A 20,303-nucleotide genomic window follows, 5' to 3' on the forward strand; every position below is an offset into this window, starting at 1 on the left:
CCTGAAGTTTTCAGGGGATGCTGTTTGCTTTCTTAATGCTCTGTTTGCATAACACTGTTTTCACTCAGTTTATTAGTTGTACCTGCTCATTCTATTTGCTTCTTGCTACACGTGCCCCAACTATTTTCTTGGAAGAACTGTTTTATGCAGTGTTAAAATTTTAGTCCAAATGCCTCATACATGAATAAATTCATTTCCACTCCCTCCAAAAACAAAGTGTGGTAAAAGAAACATTTTGTTCAAAAGCATGTGCTACTTTTGAATACTCAATGCCATGATGCCAAGGACTTTTTTTGTTGCTCTTTTGCTTTGAAATTCAGCCTTTTGATAGTGCATATTTCAGTGGCTATCTTTAGAGCATCCATGTTAGAGAAGAACTCTTTTCTGTCTTAAAAATTCTCTTACAGGTCTTGACGTTTTCCTCATGGACTGAGTGCCATCTGCACTACAACCATGAGATGATTATTTTTTAAAATATTTCATATAAAATGCACACTGGATTCCATTGTGATGTGATTTGCCATTGACAAAAGTCACACAGCTTCTTACCCATAGTTTTATGTCACAATTATGGTAGTTTTCAACATCAGAACTTTTTTTCCCTATCTTATTGGCTAATATTTAACTGAATGAATGCAATTATTTTACAACTTGCCTATCTAAGTGTTTAAACTTTTATGCTGACTGAGAGGATTGAATTTATCTTAGCTGGTTCATTCCTGGCATTAAAATACAATACGTTTAATCTAAAAGTCAAAGTCTGTAAGATCAAAGATATGGAATCTTGAAATCCAAACCAGAAGGATCATAAATTGTAATTCTCCTTAATGACCTATGTACTACACCTCAGTGTAAAATAAACAACTGAAAAGTCTCTTCAGGGTTCTTGGACATACTCCTCCATTTACAAAAAAAAAAAAAAAGTGAGCACTGTTTGAATTAATTTCTATATAAAATCTCAACTTTAATGAAACTGAGGTGGGGGAGCTATCTAAAAGGCAGGCTTTCTAAATGCAAACCCCATGTTTGTGTGTTACAGAGATAATATGTTCAGGCCTCTGTTAACTTTGCAAGCTGGAGTAGCCAGCTTGTCAGATATACTGGTTCCTGTCAGAAGAGACCAATACAGGGTGCTGTTTGTAATCAGTTTGTTTGAACTCTTCTCTCCTCTAAGTTGTAACTTCCATGAAAAGTTCTCTTTTGTAAAACCAGTGGCTAGCAAACTAGATGTAAATAACGAACACATTTTTACAGATTTTCCAGTGTTACTGTTTTCCTTACCACAAATATTCTCTTTTATCTTGTTCTCACAAGTATTTTTGTAGTCTCTTAATATAAAAGCTGATCCTTATTTACTCTACTTTTAAAACCCAAACTCTTTGTAGATTTTGTGGAACGAATAAGCAAATGTGCTAAAAACCATTCCATCCACCCACACATTTTTCCTGCACTAACTGGCTCTGTATGGCCTTGACCTTTGTAATGTTGAACTTCCTTTTATTGCAGGATGGATCTAAATATCGAAACTTCCATTAAGTTAAACAAATAAATCAAGGGTGTCAGCAGCAGAAAGAAGCGTTGCCTCAGGGGTCCTAGGAAGAGGATAAAAGGAGCTAGTACATAAAAACTGAGTAGAGAAACTTTTGTCTGAATCTTTGGAATCAAACTAAATCCTGACAAATGTGTATGAGTTTGCACATTTGAAGGCCTGGACTGGCATGTTCTGCTGTGTTTTAAGTTACTCTGTTCTCACTCCTGTGACCTGTCTGGGATTGCTCAGGACAAGGAGGGACTTCTTGAGTCAACACGTCTTGTACCTTTTTGTACAGTGAACTGAATTCCACCAGTAAAGCCATTTGAACTTTGCTGTCCTCTCTCAACCCTGGGGGATAGCTGGGTTTGCTCTTTTGCTTTCAGTGTGGAGTCAGCTGTTACCCAGCCTGTGTGCCTTGTAGCCCATTTTTTTCTCTGATGCCAACAGTACTCATTAGATCCAGGTGTTCTTCCCTAGCATTGCTTTTTTTTGTGTGTGTATTTACAGTGAATAATATTTCCACTCATACTTCACCTGGATAAGCTAAACAAACCAGGCTCCTCCAAATGCCTCTCTCCCCCAGCAGGCTTTCTTGTTTCCCATGTTGTCCTAATCCTTTCCTGAAATTTTTAATTTTCCTGAACACCAGTGACCAGAAACATAAGTTTTGTCGCAGGTGAGCTGTGGTCACTGCCAAAGCTCTCAGGTCTCGTCTAAATAGCTCTGCCTTACCCAGGTGGTCAAGCACTTCACACTCTGTGGTTTGTGTCCTGAGTAATTCCAAACTGTGAAGTTTTGGACTGTGGCATAGATTTTTCTTAATTCCACAATCTTTTCTTGGGCCTTTCACTTTGTTTAGGAGTACTTGGAAAGTATTTTTCGAACTTCTTATGAAGCACTCTGAGTGTGATAGCTTGTTTTTGTAATTTATTATTTTATTTGGGGGAGAGCAAGCTTATTTGGGAAATTGTGGAGTTCAATGAGTCTTGGATTTTTTTAAGAATGTGACACTAATGAATTCCTTGTATCATGGTTCAATAACCACACACCATTTATGAAAGTAACTTCTCCACTGAGTTTAAACAGCAGAATAAATTATACTAATCACAATTTGTGTATGAATTGTTTGAAGATGCAGGCTAATATTTCAAATAAAATTTTCTCTTTTTAAAGGTGCAGAGCAAAGAGCAGATACGTACCTTGAAGGAAAAGACCAACTGGGAGGTTGGTTTCAATCCTCTCTATTAACCAGTGTGGCAGTAAGGAAAAAGGCACCATACAAGTAAGTGTGTGGATTGCAAACACATTCCTACTCCATTTATTGAGTGTTAGGCTTTGGGTAGTGTGCACACCAGTATACAAACAAGAGGAATAAAATCATTACTTAGCATCTGATTTATGTTCTTATATTTTCAGTATAAATTTTTTCTCGGATTAGATTGGAAGGAATTTACTGTTTCATTTTTTTCCATCATAATTTTAATAGATATTTTATTTCTTAGTCCTTTAGGTATTACATTATCAAATATTATGGTTTTTTGCCATCTCTTTCACTCCCAAAGTTAAAGGGATTCTACAGGAGGTGCAGTGGGAAAGTCTCCTAAAATCATTGACTTGTGAATTGAATGTTACGCTGTAGGGAATTTGGAATGACTGTGTGTTAATCTCCTGCTGGAGTTGTGGAATACTGTTTGTCCCCTGGAAGACAAAGAGCATAGGAAAGGGTAATGTGGGTCAGTGGCAAGGAGGCTGCACAATTTTGTGAAAAGTATTGGCTTACAAAGTAAATAAATACTTTAGTCTTTAATAAATCTGAAGTCCAAGTGCCCTGGATATCTAAACAATCTGTTACTTGCACGGCAAATGAAGTTGTTTGCAGTACCTGGAGGGTAGCACAACGTATTCATCATTGGTTGAATCCAGCGGATGGAACCCCAGGCTTACTGAAATAGAGGGTTTCTGTATATTTTGACTTAGGAAAATCCTCATTAGAAATCTATTCCGAACACAGAATTTCACTGGGATTTGATTTTCACTTAAACCTTTTCTTCAGGACTCTGGTAGTTCATGGGTTTACTCTTGGTGAGAAAGGGGAGAAGATGTCTAAATCTGTCGGCAATGTGGTTGACCCCGATGTCGTTATCAATGGAGGCGAAGTAAGTGAAACTCGTTGAGTTCTTAGAATCATTAGTTACAGTTTTTCACTACCAGATTCTGCAGCTGTCCTGTGGCAGGGTTGTCTCTAAACAGCTGCCTTGTAGCAGAACTCTGAAAGGCTCTTCTAAAGACTTGGGCTACACTGCAATTCTGTTTGGCTGGAATGAAAACCTTGAGCTGTTTTTCTTCAGCTGAAGTGCCAAACCCCCACATCTTTGTTCTCTGCTGGGAGAAAATGCTAAAAGGAAAGAAAATTATGCAGAGGGTGTAGAATGGTTCCTTTTACCTGGCCACAGAAACCCAGTACACCTGGGAACACTGTTGATGGAGTAGTGGAGGTGGGGAACATTAAAAGAAAGTAAATTAAAACAGTTGACCTTTGCTTTCAAACTGAAACCTTTAAGACAGTCCTGGCAGTAGAGCTGTCAGATGTAGAAGCTGCATCCCAGCAGTCTGTCTGCTCTCAGCCTAGACTGTTACTGACTCTGGAAACTTCCTTCCATGGTCAGGAATGTTGCACTGCAGGTGATGCTCTGATTATTTTTTTTTCCCCTTCTCCAGTTCTGCTGTTGCTCTTTGTGAGGCTGCAAAGCAGATTTTGCACCTCTCTCAACAAAAGAATCAATCCTTACAGACTTGGTTATCTGATTCATTAAAACAGACAATTGTTCCTATTCTTTTGAAAAGGGCAGAAGCCATTTTCAGAGTTGAAAACAGTCTGAAGGGGAAGAAAAAAGTCTGTAGTTTTAGGTATTAATCTTGCTATTTTAATGACAAGCATTTGAAGAATTTAGGGCTGCAGGTGAGTTTCTCTCAACTTACCCAGATTCAGCATTGCCTGAACACAGACTGCTGCAAGTATCTGTTGTAGCCCTGCTGAACAGTAAATCCTGCTAAAAGGGGGTGAAGGCCTCCAAACACAGCGGCCTTCTGGGCACACGAACAGGGTTTTAGGTAGGCCTGTGAGGGGCAGGGAGTTGGACTCGGTGATCCCTCTGGGTCCCTTTAAGCTGGAAGTATTCCATGGCTCTGCAGCTCACAGCACTGCTCACCAGGCTGCAGGACCCCTGGCAGTTTCACTTGTGTGCCTTTCTGTCCGTCCTTAGGATCACACCAAGGATCCTCCATATGGTGCCGATGTTCTCCGCTGGTGGGTGGCAGAATCCAATGTTTTTACAGAGGTGCTGATTGGGCCTGTGGTACTTAATTCTGCCAGAGATGACATCAACAAGGTAGGAGCCACCTATGCTAATGCTGTTCATTCTGATGGCAGGCCCTCTTTGTAGTGGCTGCAAAGCTTTTCAGGCTTTAGACTAAAGGGAAGCTTTTCCAAACTCATTTAGGTAGGTACTACTGCTTCTCACATCTGTGGATCAAAGAGTGTTCTAAGAAAAGGACTGATTTTTGCAGCATGCTTTGGTAACAGCCAGTCTTGTATTCTTCTGTAGGTCCTTTTGGCATATGTTCTCCATCCTGCTTTTGTAACTATTCAAACAGTCATTCTGAAAAGTAGCCAATTTTAGTTAATTCATCATAGAATATTAGCATTTTGCTTTTCATCTGAAGTGCAGACCATTAATGTTTAATTTTTCTGGGTTGTTCCTAGCTCCGGAATACACTGCGCTTCATGCTGGGAAACGTGGATGGCTTCAATCCAGAGACCGATTCCATCCCCCCTTCAGAGATGTACATAGTAGATCAGTACATGCTGCATTTATTGCACGAGTATGGCAACAAGGTAGGGGTAAATTGTGTTCAGAGAAATGTGTGTGTACTGTTTTTCATTGGTTAGAACCTCTAGGGAAAACTCTTTAAGTCTGTAGGTAGATTATGTGTCAAGTAGGCACGTTACAACCACAAAGGATTCTTAGGTGCAGTGTGTGCTCTCTTCAAGCCCATTTCAGCTTTTGAGGAAGGCTGTAACGTTCTTAACTTGGCTTTGACATCAGCCAGTTTTTTCCACTCCCCACTCCTGCCCAAGATGTCAATTTAGAAGTCTCTAGAAATAGCTAAGAAAGGATATAAAAAACCAAACCTAAAGAATTCTAGAGCTTTGGAAATCTGCTGTAATCCAGCACTTTGTCATGTCTGTCACTCAGAACCATTCTGCTGATACTATGGGCGTAATTCCTGGGCTTCCCCCTGTTGGCTCCCCTCAAATTCGAATTGAAATTATCTCTTCGGCCTAATTGTTAACTGCATTAATAGTTTTTCCTCTCCAACAACCTTTCAAAGAAAACATTCTCCCAGACTTTGTGTCACTGATTACAGTTTCTCTAATTTTGGGTTTATCAGGGGCTGTCATTATGTGCCATCTGATGGAAACTGATACGGCTGTTCTTACCTGCCTCCCTCTCCCAGGTTACAGACGCATACAAAGAATATGATTTTAGCAAAGTTGTCCGATTACTTGCAAGCATTCTGTTCCAGAAACTTGTCTAACTTCTATTTCAGCGTAATCAAAGACAGGTAAGTTCCTTCCTGCTGCCTTCAAAAAGGAAAAGACACTTGAATGGGTTTGAGATGGAGGCAGTAACATTGCAGGTGAATGCTGAGTGGCTACAGGTATCTCAGGGAACCTCTGAGATTGTGCTCTAGTGCATTCCAGCTCCCCATGAAAGCTCAGCTGCTCTCAGCTCTTTGTCATCGTTGTGTTTCAGCGTTCTGTCCACTGGGGGTACTGATGGCTCTCAAAGGTAATCACACATGCACATTTAAAACCAAATAAATATTTGAAGATAGTCTTGGATCTGTATTTCTCCATAGAAGGGTGTACATCTGAACCTGGGAAGGTAGGGGGAAGGGATTTTAGCACTTACCTGGACAATGATGTATTTATCTGCTTTTTCAATTAGTACAAAATCCCAAGGGTGTGACAGATACCTCTGTAAATTTGAAAGGGCTGTTTCATGTTGGTAGGAGATGGGGGGTTATACTGGTCTTTAGTTGCCAGAATGTGAATAGAGGGTTTAAGGGGGAGATGATAAAAAAGCCGTAAGGCTAAGCTTTATAGATGAACCAGAACAAAGGGCTGACAGAGCTGCCTCCTGATGACAGATTCTGTACAAATTAACATGTACAAAACCTCCTATCCTGTGACAAATGTGGCTGCATATGCAGATGGTCCTGTCTGTAGCCCACTGCTCTTGCCTAAGAAGGGCTCTTAAGAGAAGCTTTTCTTAGGAAGGCAGGCTGGGTCAGACTTCTGTTCTCTCACGGCTGTCCTGGAAGCGTGGTTCTTGAGCAGGAGCAGTGACATGAACACAGGAATCCTTTCCCAGTTTCATGGCTGTCTTGCAGGCTCTATTGTGAAGAAGCAAAAGATCCAAAGCGTCGCTCGTGTCAAACCGTGCTCGCACAGGCTTTGGACGTGGTGGTCCGGTCCTTTGCACCAATCCTTCCTCACTTGGCAGAGGAGGTTTTCCAGCACATCCCTTATAAGAAAGGTAAAGCACATACAATATCTAAAGAGTTCTGTTAGTGCACTGTTTAATTGCACAGTTAAAGGGAATGCAAATGCAGAGATGTGCCATTCTTTTTTATTCATGTAATAAACACTCAAACAGAATAAACTAAGAATTCCTTTGGTTTGCTTTCAAGACTCAGAGGGTGTGTTTCGCACTGGCTGGATTAATGCAAGCTCAGCATGGAAGAAGCCTGGCATTGAGGAAGCAATAGAAGGTGCTTGTGCAATAAGAGACTCTTTCCTGGGGTCCATCTCTGGCAAGAATGCTTTGGAATATGAAGTCATCATTGTAATTGAGCCTGGACTGCTGTTTGAATTAATGGAGGTAAAAAATGCATCTAAGAAGAGTGCTGTCTGTGTGAAAAATACTAATTTCTGTAAACTTTCCTCTGCTTTGTACTTGCCATAAAAATCACAGGAGAGTTGAGGTTGGAAGGGACTGCTGGAGCCTGTACAGCCTGAGCCCCTTGCTCAGAGAGGCTTAGTTAGAACAAGCTGCCCAGGACTGTGTCCACTTGGGTTTTGAATACTTCTGAGAACAGAGACCCCACCACCACTCTGGGCTACCTGTGCCAGTGTTTGACCACCCACACAGTAAAAAATGGGTTTGTGTTTTCTTGGAGAAAGATCAACCTGCTGGCAGTGCTCTTTCTAATGCAGCATCCTACTGTGGAATGCTGCTGGCCTTTGCTGGGAGAGCAGAATGCTGGCTCATGGTCAGCTGCGTGGCCACCAGCTTTCCAGCCAGCTGGGGCAGAGCTCCATGAGACTGCCAGCCAGTTTCTCCATCCCACTGAAGTTCCTCTGACTGAAAGCACAGCCAGTTGGTGTATCAGACCCTCTTTGGAGCACTGTCAGCAGCAAACTTGCTGAGGGTGTGCTGTGCCCCAGCACCCAGCTTATTAGTTAATGGATTAGGAAGTACTGGACCCCAGACTGTCCCCTGAGCTACACTACTAGTGACTGGCCTCCTTAAAACACCTGTGCTAGTGCCAGTGTTCCTCCAAAGTCATCTGCTTTCTTGATGTGAGGGTCAAAGTAAACTGCAGAGGGAACTTTTACACTGCAGTTCAAGTCTGTACTCCTGCTCCTGGCAGGAGTAAAGAAATTAGACTCTTGGTTCAAATCATCCATGGTTTCGCATTTGTTTTATAGAATGGAGCATCTTGGATGCCAGTCTGGATGCTAAACAGCACTATAGATATATGTCTATTTGGACACGTGCAAACAAACTTGTGCTCTCTCCCTGACAAGGCTCTGCTGCAATCACATACATAATAATTTTATTTTTGCTTTAACGTCTTTTAGGAGGCGGATGCCGAGGCACAAAAACGGGCTGCAAGTCTAAAAGTTCCCTCTCTCCCCTAGGCACTGCAGGCTGAAGAAACTTCTGCTGTTTCACAGCTGAATGAGATAATGATGGCTTCCCAGACAACCCTGCTGAGCGAGCTACCCAAAGAAACACCCGCAGATGCAAACATCACCAAAGGGACCTTTCTCATTAACTTGGAAGGTAAGAGAACTATTCCAGACAGGCTACAGCACTAAACAGCTTGTCCTTCCCTGCACTACAACATACTTTGTTGTTCACATTGTATGTATAGTTGAGTTTTACCTACAGCCTCTCTCTCAGCAATAACACTTCCTTTATCAGGTGGTGGCATCTGTGAACAATCTTCATATAAAGTTATAGCCCGACCCATTGCCAAAGCCAAATGTCCTCGCTGCAGGAAATACACTTCCGAGTCCTCAAGCACTCCCTGCCCACGGTGCCTCAACGTCCTTGCTGGAAAAGGGAGCACGTGAAGACAAAATGCCCGTGCAGAAGCTGCTCCCAAGTCCTGAGTATGGAAGTCTAACATAGCCATGGCTAACCAGCAGGTCTGCATACTGAAACCTGTAGAACCAGATGCTTGAGCCCCAGTCTGAGCAGAAGTATCATGTATTTTGGGGAACCTTATGTGTATATATATATATGTGTATATATATACACACACACCTACTTGTGTATATCACTTTCCAGCTTAATAAAAAGGGTGGTTAAAAATTACTGACTGATTTACTTGTTCTTAGTACTTCCATTTAAGTCAAACTCCCCCATAAACCAAGTCTTGTCAGCTGGTAGTTCTGCAGAACCCCAGAGAACTCTGCTACACTGGACTGTCTACTCCTCTTGTAAAAACAGAAGAAAAGGTAATGGCCACCATTCCCTAAAAAGAAGGAAAAAACACAATGAAACCTCAAATTTTATTTAATCAATTTACACAAATCCACAGCAAATTAGACACAAAATAGCACTATATACAGAGTATTACTTACAATACATTACAGATTTGATTGGTGTAGTGTGTCAGCTCTGATGTGATGCTCAGTTACAGTAAAATCCTTTACACAGCTGTACCAGGATCAAGGAATGTAATGCAGCTAAGAAACACTTCTGATTTTCCTCAGGTTCTATGATGACCAAATCTCGAGCCTCCTCCTTTCTGCCTAAGTGTGAAGTGCTGCCAGGCAAGGTGGTCGAGTCACCTGCACAATACTGCCATCTCCCATTTCTCCCTGACAGCTGTTTCACCCTCACTTGTGGAAGTCAGTAGAGAATTACACAGAACATAGACCAGGGCTGGCACTTACTGGAATCCCTGCTCTTGTTTGCTCCATCTGCAGGAAGTCAAACATTTGGTATCAAATCAAGAAGCCTTCATCAGGAGTGCAGAGAAAGGAAGTGGGGATGTGGAACAGATGAAGGAGGCTGTATGGAACAAGCCACCTGCATAACCTTTTTTTGTGGGGGGAAGTCTAACCCTTAGATGACAGCAGCACATACTTAAGAAGGATGAAGACCAAATTCTAAATTCTGTCTCCAGTAAGGCAGAATATTATGAATGTTTCTTACACATAATGCAAGAGGAGCAGGTTACAAGATAGAGCTGGTAGTTTCAGCTGACTTCAAGACAAAAACAGTTTACACCAATTTCATTTTTCTCTCCCGGCTTCCTTCAGGCAGATGGTGAACAGTAACTGATGCAAAACACTCATGTTCAATTCTACTCCAATAGTGAAGATACTCACTATGTGATTCCCTGAAGGTACCGTCAATAAGTGTTTATTTAAGGCTGAAGTACTCAGTACTACAGATCTTCAGAGAAGTTGGATCAACTTTTCAAGCATTTCTGACTACAAGTTAACATGTGCAGAGATTGATAGCAATACTACGTCTTCTACAGTGATAGGATGGAGGAACAATCTTACAGTAAGACATTCCTTGACCTACTTAAACTCAGCAGAGCTTAATAATAACGGAGAGGGATGTAAATCCAGTTTTAGCTGAAGCCCAGCAGCCTAAAGACAATACTGGGAGGTCTGGACTAAATGATGAGTCCATGTTCACGTCTGGAGAATTGGATTCCCCTTCCCAGGCTGTTCTCCCTTTGTATGAGGCCCCAGCACGTTTGATCCTACATCTAGTGCAGTTGTCATTCTCACATGTAATGCAGTTACAAGGCATGAGCCCAACACCAGCTCTAGCTTCAGAAAAAGCAGTATTGGCTTTACATGGTAACTTCAGAGACTGAAGTTCTTCTTGGGTCTAATTCTAAAGCTTCTTTTGAGAAACAAATCGTACATGGAACATTGAAACTGCAGCAGTTACTGCCAGCATGAAATACAGAATTTCACAAGATGTGCTTTTGTTAAGAGACTAAAACTGCTGTCAAATATACCCAATTCAAACAACTGCATTAAGCACTCAAGTCAGAAATAAATAACAAAGCAGTTCAGATACTGACAAGTGTACTAGGAACTAAACATATTCGTACTAGTGCAGAATTTAAAATATACTCCAATTTAAAATTACCTTCTGAAATTCTGGGATGGGGAGCATTTGTTCTTTTCATTGCTTAACAAGAGCCACATGGAAGCTTCTCCCGTAAAGTTCAGCCTCTTTGTGTAAATCCATGCACTATCCCTGTGCAGCAGATCACGAGGGGATGGCCTCCACAGCCTCGATGAGGTTCAGGGCCAGGCTGTACTGCCCGTGGTTCTCCGGAAGGTGCTCGATGACCTTGTTAACCAGCTTTGCTGTCGCTGCAATTGGCACTTCTACATTTTGAAGTTCCTTGGGGTCCTGTATAACAGAGCAAACACAGCATTAGAGTAATTTTGCAGATTAGCCCTCCAGAACTTGCATGAAACAGATTACTAAGGTTTATAAGCACAGTTAAGCTGATGCTTTGACCCATGAAACTGCTTCACCCTCTCTGAAACAGAGTTTGCATGAGGAAAAACGGGAGCAAATTCTTGTTTCTATGATTAAGAAACGGTCATTCAGATGTAATCTCTGTCTTGATGAACAGAAGCTTCTGGGGGACGGGGGGGAAATCAACCTATTTTCCAAAATTGAGCTTAACTTACCATGGCTTTGAGCCACGTACAGAGAGTTGGAGGAAGCCTGGTGAGGAGCTCCATGCCCTCCTTTGTCTCCCCATGGAGTAAAAAGAAGGCCAACCTCTGCCCAGCCAGGATGAGCAGCTGTGATGCAAGCACTTCTTTGTCAGCCACCTGAAGAAAGGCCTGAAAACAGAGAAATGTAAGGCACTAGAAACCATTTCAGCATGACACAGCTCACTCATCTGGAGGCCTGGAAAGTTGTGTCAAAAGGAGGTGCTCGATACTAACGGGACAAATAGTTTTTGAGACTCTTTCTTGTGTTGGGTGTTACTGTAACAAAGCACACTCAGAGCTTCCCAGCAGCAGAAGAGTAAACAAAGGCAGAGAATTACTCTCTACTTCACACAGGGATTAGCATGAGCACAAGATCTGTTTTATAATTCAGCAACATTCCTAACTTCCATACAATCTCTTGTTTGGTTTTACCCTCAAGTAAGGGGAGTTTTTTAGTATTAAGCTTTTCTTCTATTTTTCTAAAAGAGATTAAAGCCAAAAAAAAGCAAGTTCTTGAAACTATCAAATATAATTAATAAAATATAAAAGGCCATGCTGGTTTAGACCAGCAGTATAACTCTCTGTGAGGTTTCCATGTGTACACAGATTCTCACTGGGGAAAAAGAAGAAATTAGGGTAATTATTGGTCTTTAAAAAGTACTTTTGCAGTCTCTGACTTTTCAGCCTGGGGATTTGTTGAGCTTGATAAATCCTGCCTAACCCTTCCAGGCATCTTAAGTAAGTGAAAAACTAATTTTAACAGAATATATGACATAATGTTGTACTGATTTAAAAACTCTAAAAGTTGCTATTACCTCTTCACCGAGATGATCCATCCCATAACTATACAGTTCACAGACGTAATGCCTTCTGACCAGATCCTCAGAGATCTGAAGATACTGAGCCAGGTCTGCAGCCAAAGTTGGCCAATTCTTCCCCTTTTCAAAAGGAAACAATTCCTCTTCTGAGACTTCTTTGTCCTTTTGTGATGAACACAGTGTTTGAACCGCTGCACTCACAACTTTGAGCAAGAACTTGGAAGCAAAAAGTGCAGGTTACTTCAGCATTATTTGAAATTTTAGAAGTTTAAGAATTTAGGGTGCAAAACTTATGCCTACCTGTTGTCGTATGGATAACACATTTGGATCCATATCCCCACTTGGTAGCAGCTGAATTGATGTGAGGTCTTTAAAAAATGCGTTTTTTCCCTAAAATTGAGAACCAGAGACAGGCCTCAGGGATACAGGGGAATTCAAATAATCCCTTTTGATCTAATACTAAGCAGCCCACTTACTAATTTGCACTGCATCTTCTGTTTTGCTTTGAGGACAAAAACTAATACTGCAAGTTTAAGCCACAGAAAAATCCAAACTTCTGTACATGCAATCGTACCATGTCACGAATTTCCTTTCAAACTTAAACCCACCTACCTACTAAATTAGGTAGCTGATACCATCTGGAGTTGAAATTTGGATATATATCCTGGTCCCTGACTTGACACCGACATATCAAGTACAATATGTAGGAAGAAATGCAAAATAGCTGATAGGAATATACATTTTATCTATTACCTATTGGTATAGTTGACACTGCTTAATTTTAAGGTCATTTGAACTACAGATCAATCAAATTTCAGGTCAAGTCCTGAATGATGGAACACGGTAGCCCTTGTTCCAGCCCACCATGCTCCAGCAGTGACATGCTCAGTGCCAAACATCTCTGCAAGTCCCGCTCTGCACCACTGCAGGGAGTAGGGAAACTGGTACCAACGCCCATGTTAAAAACCAGTAATGAATATGTAGGTTCACTCAGTGACTTGCCTTGTCACAAATTAGGCAATAAATGGTCTTTGAAACTTTTGACCACTTTCTCAGCCATCAGCCAAAATTCTCTAAAGACCTGTTAGAGATTCTCTCAGAAAGCTCACAGAGCAAACGGAAATCTCAAGTAAGTGAAGAAAAAAAGGCAGTGGCTGAGAATAAAAGCTGTGTGTTAGAAAGGCAGGACAGGAACAGGATCCAATTTTGCATTTTTAAATGACAAAAAGTAGTAAAATGCTTTCTGCTGAGAGATAAGCAAAAAAAAAAAAAAAAGTATTAAACCAATGGAATCTGACTAATGGTAATCAGACCCAAATATTCATCAGAGTTTACAGACTAACAAAAACCTATGGCAAAAAGAAAAGCAATATTCCGCATTTATTAAACTTCAGGAAGTCATTAAGAAATCCATGCACTCTTACAAGATTTAAATCATTTTCTCCCCAGTAGGAATTAAATCACATTCTACACAAGTACTTTGTGTTTAGATTTTCTTGAAATTCTAACGTGGTAGAGCTAGGAGGAGGAAAGCTCAATTTCTGGTACCTGTTTTGTATCAGGGTCAAGCTCTAACTGTAGATATACTGCATTTTAAGTGCAGTGACCTTTTGTAAGTGGTTTATATGGGTTAAATTACAAATTGTTTATTCATTTTGAGATACTCAGGATTCTGGAATAATCATGAGCAATAATAGATACAACAGTGACACTAACATAACATCTCTGACCTTTAAATATTTGTGTTTTCACTGATCTGGCACTTCTCAAAGCAACTAGAAAAATCTGTCACCCAGTGTTCTTGACATGCAGTATTTTCAGGCCACCTAGTTATTAAAGGCTGACTTCGTGCATCTAAGGTCACTACAAATCTTTTATTCATAAGGAAATGCACCAAGTTTGGGTCTCATTCTGAATTCTGGTGACAACTTCATTAAGCACTACATGGGACTAAGCAGCTTTCATAAAATTATGAACTGTTTAAAGAGTGAAAGGATATACTGCAGAGACCAAGAAGAAGGATAGCAATATTAAAATATATTCTTTTAAAAGTCATACCTTGCTATCGAACAGTGACAGAGGCTTCACACTCTTCAGGGAAAACCTCATGATGGCATATAAGACAGTACACAACACAAACTGGTGTTCCACTAGTGGGTAGTGAATGCGTTTCTGCTCCAGGGCGAGTTCTACTATGGATACTGGTCCTTCCACTGACACCCAGGCATCTTCAGTGTCCAAGACAGGGGCCTGCATTTCATCACTAGTAACATCTGCCTGCCAGAGCAACACAGAAAAGCAGTCACGCACAAAGTGTCATCTATACTGGCCTTCCCTCTAAAGGACACAGCTCTAACCACAAGTTCTCTGCACTGAAATTAAAAAGAAAATTTCCCATTGTCTAAAAGTTCATTAGTATTTGTCTGAACTGAACGGTACTGAAATTGGTAAAACCAGTGTCTTTAAAATAAAGTTTGAATGTATTAGTTCCTGACTTTCAATGGGAAAATTAAAAACTTACCTCCAGCAAAGTTTGCAGAAGTTCTGAACAGCACCCAAGGAAAGCTGTCATCGCTGTGTCACTCATACCTACGTCCTGTTAACAAACAGTGTGATTCAAATTGTTTCAGTTGGAATTGAAACAGGCTTTTATTAGCTCTATGTTTGAGAAGACAGTTGTTAACAGAAAATACGAAGTTTGGCTCAGTTTATTAACCTGGTATATTTAAATGTAAACAAATACTCACTAAAGTACAATAAAGAATTAGAAATATCATGAAAAATTGGAATAAAGTTAAATGTAGCCATTTACAGTACTGTATCTCCAAGGAAGACTGAATTAAGTGATCCCATCTAGTAAATTTCATTTCCTGATCATATTAGTTGTCAGTATTAAATTTAAAGGACTTCTATTTATTTCTTCCCACTTAGGCAAAAGTAGCATTACTTGCCCGTCTGCATAATCTGTCCTTTGGCGCTTTTCCAACCTGTTTAAAAAAAAAAACAACATCACAACTAAGTAATTTTCATTGCAATATCTGTTACCCACATTTTAACCTTTTATTACTATTTTCCTAATACCAAATGAGAAAATAGTTCACTACAGCATGTTACATATCTTGCTTTCAACAAAAGATTTGATGCAGATTGTACAGAAATTAACATCACTGATGCCCATATTTAGTTCATCCTTCTTAAACCCCAGGATTAGAAATAAGGCCCCAAGGTCCTCATTCAAATCTTAAAGACAGCTAAGAAATTCCCAGTGATTTCTAGAATACAGAACTAAAGCTGTAACACCAAGTGTGATATTAGAAGGAAACACTAGGGAAAAAGGGACAAGGAAAGGAAGAGTGAACACTCCACCATAATAACTGACATGGATAAGGTCCAACAAGCAAGTTATTACATGGTTTCCATGCTTTTCCCATCTGAACTCTTCAGGAGTGACACCTCAATCATATCCTGTTTAGGAATGTTACTACGAGGTCCAATTTCTACAATGCTGCGCATGATGAAGCTCATACAGGTAAGTGGAAGTTCTCTCTTCCATAGCACAAAACCATAAAAGTAACGATGACAAACTCATGGCAGAGTCTGAACAACAGCTGAAGTGAGATTCTAGGGTCCCAAAGTATGGGACTATTTAAACTCAAAATCAAGTGATCCACTGTGCTGTTTCAAAGTCTGAATTCAAGACAACTTTCAGCTGTCGATTTTGGGTCAGATTAAATGCCAACAAATATGGAAACTCCATTTTTCTGGAAGCCGTGCTGCTGCTTTGATAACATAAACCTTAAGAATTAATCACTGTCAACACTTCTCCTTGCATCTCGACTCTTGTGCTGAGAAACACTCAGCTGCTGCTGTACATCTGGCAGATGTACACAGGTAGATTCTCCTCGCACAATTTAAACAGATCTATCCTTTACTAGCACTACTCTTCCTAAACTGTCTTCCCGTAAACAGATCCACTGCATAGTTATAAGCATGAAAAAACTGAAATTTAGCAGGGATTGCTAAAATTCAAAGTAAACAAGCTACATACTAGAACAAAAGTTGAATTACAATAGTAGTAATAGTTAAAAGTGCTCAACAACATCCACAAAGCGTTGTGTGTTTTGCAGGAGAAGAGTTTATAATTAGGAAAACCTGCTACTTGTGGTAGTTTCATGGTAATAACAGGAAATAGGCACAGAGAAAACACTTTAAGCTGTTTATTTTTTCCTAACAGAAATTAAAACTGTTTCACAAATACTTCTCATTTAGCAACTACAAGCCAACAGTGCACTTCAGTGTTCAGTACACATCAGCCAGTGTTGATCAGCTGCCTACAGTTAATCATTCAACAGATTTGGTGTTTTAAAACATGCATTCCTTCATCAGTTTCAGGAGTTACCTACATAAACCAAATAAACAGTGGGGGTTTCCATGGCTGAATGAATGATATTCCAAATACTTTATAAATGCTAGTTTCATTTTTCATCTAAAAACAAAAGCACAGCCTCAAAAACACGGTCCCAATACTGCACTCACCTTGTCCATGAGATATGTAGCAGAAGAAAGCCTTTTTACTATGAATGTATTCCACATCATCAGAGCGATGCCTAGAAAAATCACACACTTGTAAACTCCACATGAATAGAAAAGGGGTCTTACAAGATGGTGAATGAAACAAGAAGGATTTGTGACTTATCCTCACTGCTTTATACTTAGAATTTGGATTTCTCAGGAGGAGACTGCGTTGGTGATAAAATACAGTTAATGGTTAAACATTGGAGGCACACAGAAAGAATACACCTTATTTGCATACACAAATAGTCTACAAAAAAAGAAAATGGTCATCATATTCATTAAAACGGTGTAAAAACTGCATGAAAAATAACTGCAATTTAACTGATGTTCCACTATTTAAATACAAATAAAAAATTATTTCAAAGCAATTTTATTTTAAAATTCTTTTAGTTAAACACACTGGCTTTACCTAACCAACTTATTTTCACAGTTCTGATGGAAACTCAGTTTCACCATGAAAAACAAAAGCTTGAATGTCAGTAGAAAGTTCTGGGTTGTTTTGGTTTTTTTTAAAGACAAAATGGCCAACATTACTATGTACTGCATACATTTACTGTAGTCAACATCCATCCTTTCATTTTACAATTTCAACAAAGATAATTTTTAATAATAATTTTGTACTTGCCATGCTGAACGTGAGCATTAATGATGCATCTTAGATGATCTATAGACCTTGTGAGAAAACACGCTTCCTTATGTAAAAAAAAAAAAAATTAAAAGAACAAGTTATTCCATTATTCAAAACTTATTTGAAATGCAAATTATTAACTCTTAAAAGGTCCAAGTAGATTATCATAAAGCTACTATTTTGAGAGTTATAAAACTTGTAACTTTTACCGATATTGCAACTTTCTCTACCCGTATCTGACAAACTCATGTGCACATGGCAAAGTCTGTTTCAGTATAGTGATTTTAGGTTGGGGTTTTTTTGTGGTTTTTTGTGGGGGTTTTTTTTGTTGTTGTTTGGTTTTTTGTTTGTTTTTGTTTTTTGTTTGTTTTTTTTTTTTTTAGTATAGGTACTGCTAACATACTCTTTGCTGAAAGGCACCTCCACTGACTGTAGTCACTTTTCAAATAAAAAATTCCCTTTTGAGAGATTAAATTTACTCAATTTTGTTATGATGGACTAAGTTCTATTCTACAAAAAGTTACATTGCACAGATCTAAGGAGTGCTAATTTCGGTTTTAATATCATCTGAATTTAGTATGTTTTCCATTAGAGAAACTATAGGACAGCAGCAGAAAAGAAGAAAATTTTTATCTTTTATGACAATTCCCAGCAGTGGTCGGGGAATCCAAGAGCATTCAAGAAATCCCTCTCCTCCTTAAATAGAATGGATTCTAGTCTAAAAAATTTGGTATTCTGTGATCTGTTTCAGCATATCTAGAATGGAGAAAAGGTTCACCACTATTTTGCAGTACTTAAACTGTCCCTCAGTTGCACAAAATACAGTCAAAATCCTTTTTGAAGCTGCTTACTTGAACTCGGTTTCCCCTCTTTTGAGAGTCTGATAGTCCTGGCATTGTGAGATGCCATTCAGCCTCAGGACCTACATTCATCCTCTCAATTCAGTTTCTGCTTACCACTTACAACAGAAAAATCATAACTAGTAACAGCTTTCAAAGTCAGTCCGTGCAATTAATGTTTTTCTGAACTTGTTACTCCCTGCAAATGAAATTCTCTTACCTCTGGGTCCTTATTCCACTGCACTACATATTCCCAAGAGCAATGTGCGTGGAGTACATCCACTTCCAGACTACATGGAAATTGCTGATATGCAAGTTGCAGCAGCTCTAGGAGAAGAAAATCTGAAGTTAGAAGAGAGACTTCTTCCCACTGTAATTTCTGCTACAAAGTAGCAACTGAAACATCTCTGCAGACATTTATAATTTGAAAAATTCATGCTCTTTTTCTTACCTAGGATTGTTTCCAAGCCTGCATCTGATTCTGGTTCCTCAAGAAAGAGGTTATTATGCATTTCTACAGATTCTTCAGTACTATCTGTATTGGTTTTGTATTGGGCCAAATTCAATACAAGAGGACTGAAGCCTTGCTTAAAAACCCACTTTGCTACAGTGTCAGCAATACCTCCTAGGATATTAAAAAAAGAAAAAAGAGTATAAGGTACAGCCAATGTATTGCAGATTATTTATGGTTCAGAATCTAAGGACAAGAGAAAAACACAGGAATTTTCAATAGTACCTTTAATTACATAGGAATAACTCTACCATTTAAAAAACTTTACGGTCATACGTTTTTACAACCTTAAAGCACTATTCTACATGATTTGCATTGTTTTCTTAATTAAGAATGGTATCCAGTAGAACAATTTCCAGTCCAGTGTACTGGCTCAGAAGTCTATTAGAAAGACAATCAACAATGTCTCAAAGAGAAAAAAATGTACCTTTTCCAGCTTCAAGCAATTTCTTTACAGAGAGCCTGCCCAAAGGCTCAGTCTGGAGTGATGAAACTCTTTTTGTCCTTTTTGTCACTTTGCTGTGCAGTAGTGTTTGAAGTATCAGACAGTCTTCTAATTGTTTCAGTAGAAGTTTCCAATACTCAGTATCAAGGGAAAGTGCTTCCCAGGATTCCGTGTCTGAACCTACAACTATTTGGGAAAACTAACAGAACATATGAACTGATTTAGGTCTGTTCACTGAAAGCAGCACAGTTTTGTTTACAAAAAAACTATAACCAAAAGCTATAGCCCAAGGATTACTGCATTCTAAAGAATAATTTAGTTCAAAGTATGCATTAACTGCTATGCAAAGATAAATTAATATCTTACACTTCTCAGAAGACGCATAGATCCTTAAATAAAAGCCTAAGGAAATAAAAGAATCTAAAAGATCATCTTATAGTTCCTTTTATAATTTCATATTTAGCTGAAAAGTGACTTAAAATCCCTTCAAAAATATTTTGTTTTAAATCCTCCACTCTATACACCTTTGCTACATGTGTGAATAATCCACCTATATTTCCATGTCCTACCATATTAAAAATTCTTCACTGTGAGGGTGGTGAGGCACTGGAACAGGTTGCCCAGAGAGGCTGTGGATGTCCCATCCCTGGAAGTGTTCAAAGCCAGGTTGGATGGGGCTCTGAGCAACCTGAGCTAATGGAAGGTGTCCCTGCCCACGGTATCATTTGGGGTTGTAACCAAATGATCTTTAAGGTCTCTTCCAAACCAAGGTTCTATTTAGAGGACTAAATACCACCTAAGCCCCATATAATCTGTTAAGACAAGTAGTAAAACACACATATGCATAATACTGTTTAGAAATGGACTGGCATTTTCCATTCATCTTG

General features: G+C 39.5%; 2 protein-coding genes across 4 annotated transcripts in view; one reads left to right on the plus strand and one right to left on the minus strand.

Moving 5' to 3' along the window:
- IARS2 (isoleucyl-tRNA synthetase 2, mitochondrial) overlaps positions 1 to 9,208 on the plus strand; it is a 28,910-nt gene extending 19,702 nt beyond the window's left edge. Inside the window, 10 exon segments of the mRNA XM_050316448.1 lie at positions 2,708 to 2,816; positions 3,588 to 3,690; positions 4,798 to 4,923; positions 5,298 to 5,429; positions 6,053 to 6,100; positions 6,102 to 6,160; positions 6,992 to 7,137; positions 7,292 to 7,482; positions 8,526 to 8,670; positions 8,812 to 9,208. Coding sequence (XP_050172405.1) covers positions 2,708 to 2,816; positions 3,588 to 3,690; positions 4,798 to 4,923; positions 5,298 to 5,429; positions 6,053 to 6,100; positions 6,102 to 6,160; positions 6,992 to 7,137; positions 7,292 to 7,482; positions 8,526 to 8,670; positions 8,812 to 8,963 — 1,211 coding nt within the window. The 3' untranslated portion in view covers positions 8,964 to 9,208.
- Positions 9,209 to 9,390: 182 nt separating this feature from the next.
- RAB3GAP2 (RAB3 GTPase activating non-catalytic protein subunit 2) overlaps positions 9,391 to 20,303 on the minus strand; it is a 46,168-nt gene continuing 35,255 nt past the window's right edge. For all 3 annotated transcript variants that reach the window (XM_050316446.1, XM_050316445.1, XM_050316447.1), the window contains 12 exons: positions 19,399 to 19,615; positions 18,912 to 19,085; positions 18,681 to 18,787; positions 17,619 to 17,685; positions 16,955 to 17,025; positions 15,370 to 15,405; positions 14,940 to 15,014; positions 14,477 to 14,695; positions 12,719 to 12,808; positions 12,416 to 12,634; positions 11,571 to 11,729; positions 9,391 to 11,283 (listed from right to left, as the gene is read on the minus strand). In XM_050316446.1, coding sequence (XP_050172403.1) covers positions 11,137 to 11,283; positions 11,571 to 11,729; positions 12,416 to 12,634; positions 12,719 to 12,808; positions 14,477 to 14,695; positions 14,940 to 15,014; positions 15,370 to 15,405; positions 16,955 to 17,025; positions 17,619 to 17,685; positions 18,681 to 18,787; positions 18,912 to 19,085; positions 19,399 to 19,615 — 1,581 coding nt within the window. In that variant the 3' untranslated portion in view covers positions 9,391 to 11,136. The remainder of the gene's footprint in view (positions 11,284 to 11,570; positions 11,730 to 12,415; positions 12,635 to 12,718; positions 12,809 to 14,476; positions 14,696 to 14,939; positions 15,015 to 15,369; positions 15,406 to 16,954; positions 17,026 to 17,618; positions 17,686 to 18,680; positions 18,788 to 18,911; positions 19,086 to 19,398; positions 19,616 to 20,303) is intronic.

This window comes from Myiozetetes cayanensis, unplaced genomic scaffold (genome assembly GCF_022539395.1).
Source record: "Myiozetetes cayanensis isolate MyiCay16 unplaced genomic scaffold, myiCay2020 scf2-11, whole genome shotgun sequence".
Lineage (NCBI taxonomy): Eukaryota > Metazoa > Chordata > Aves > Passeriformes > Tyrannidae > Myiozetetes > Myiozetetes cayanensis.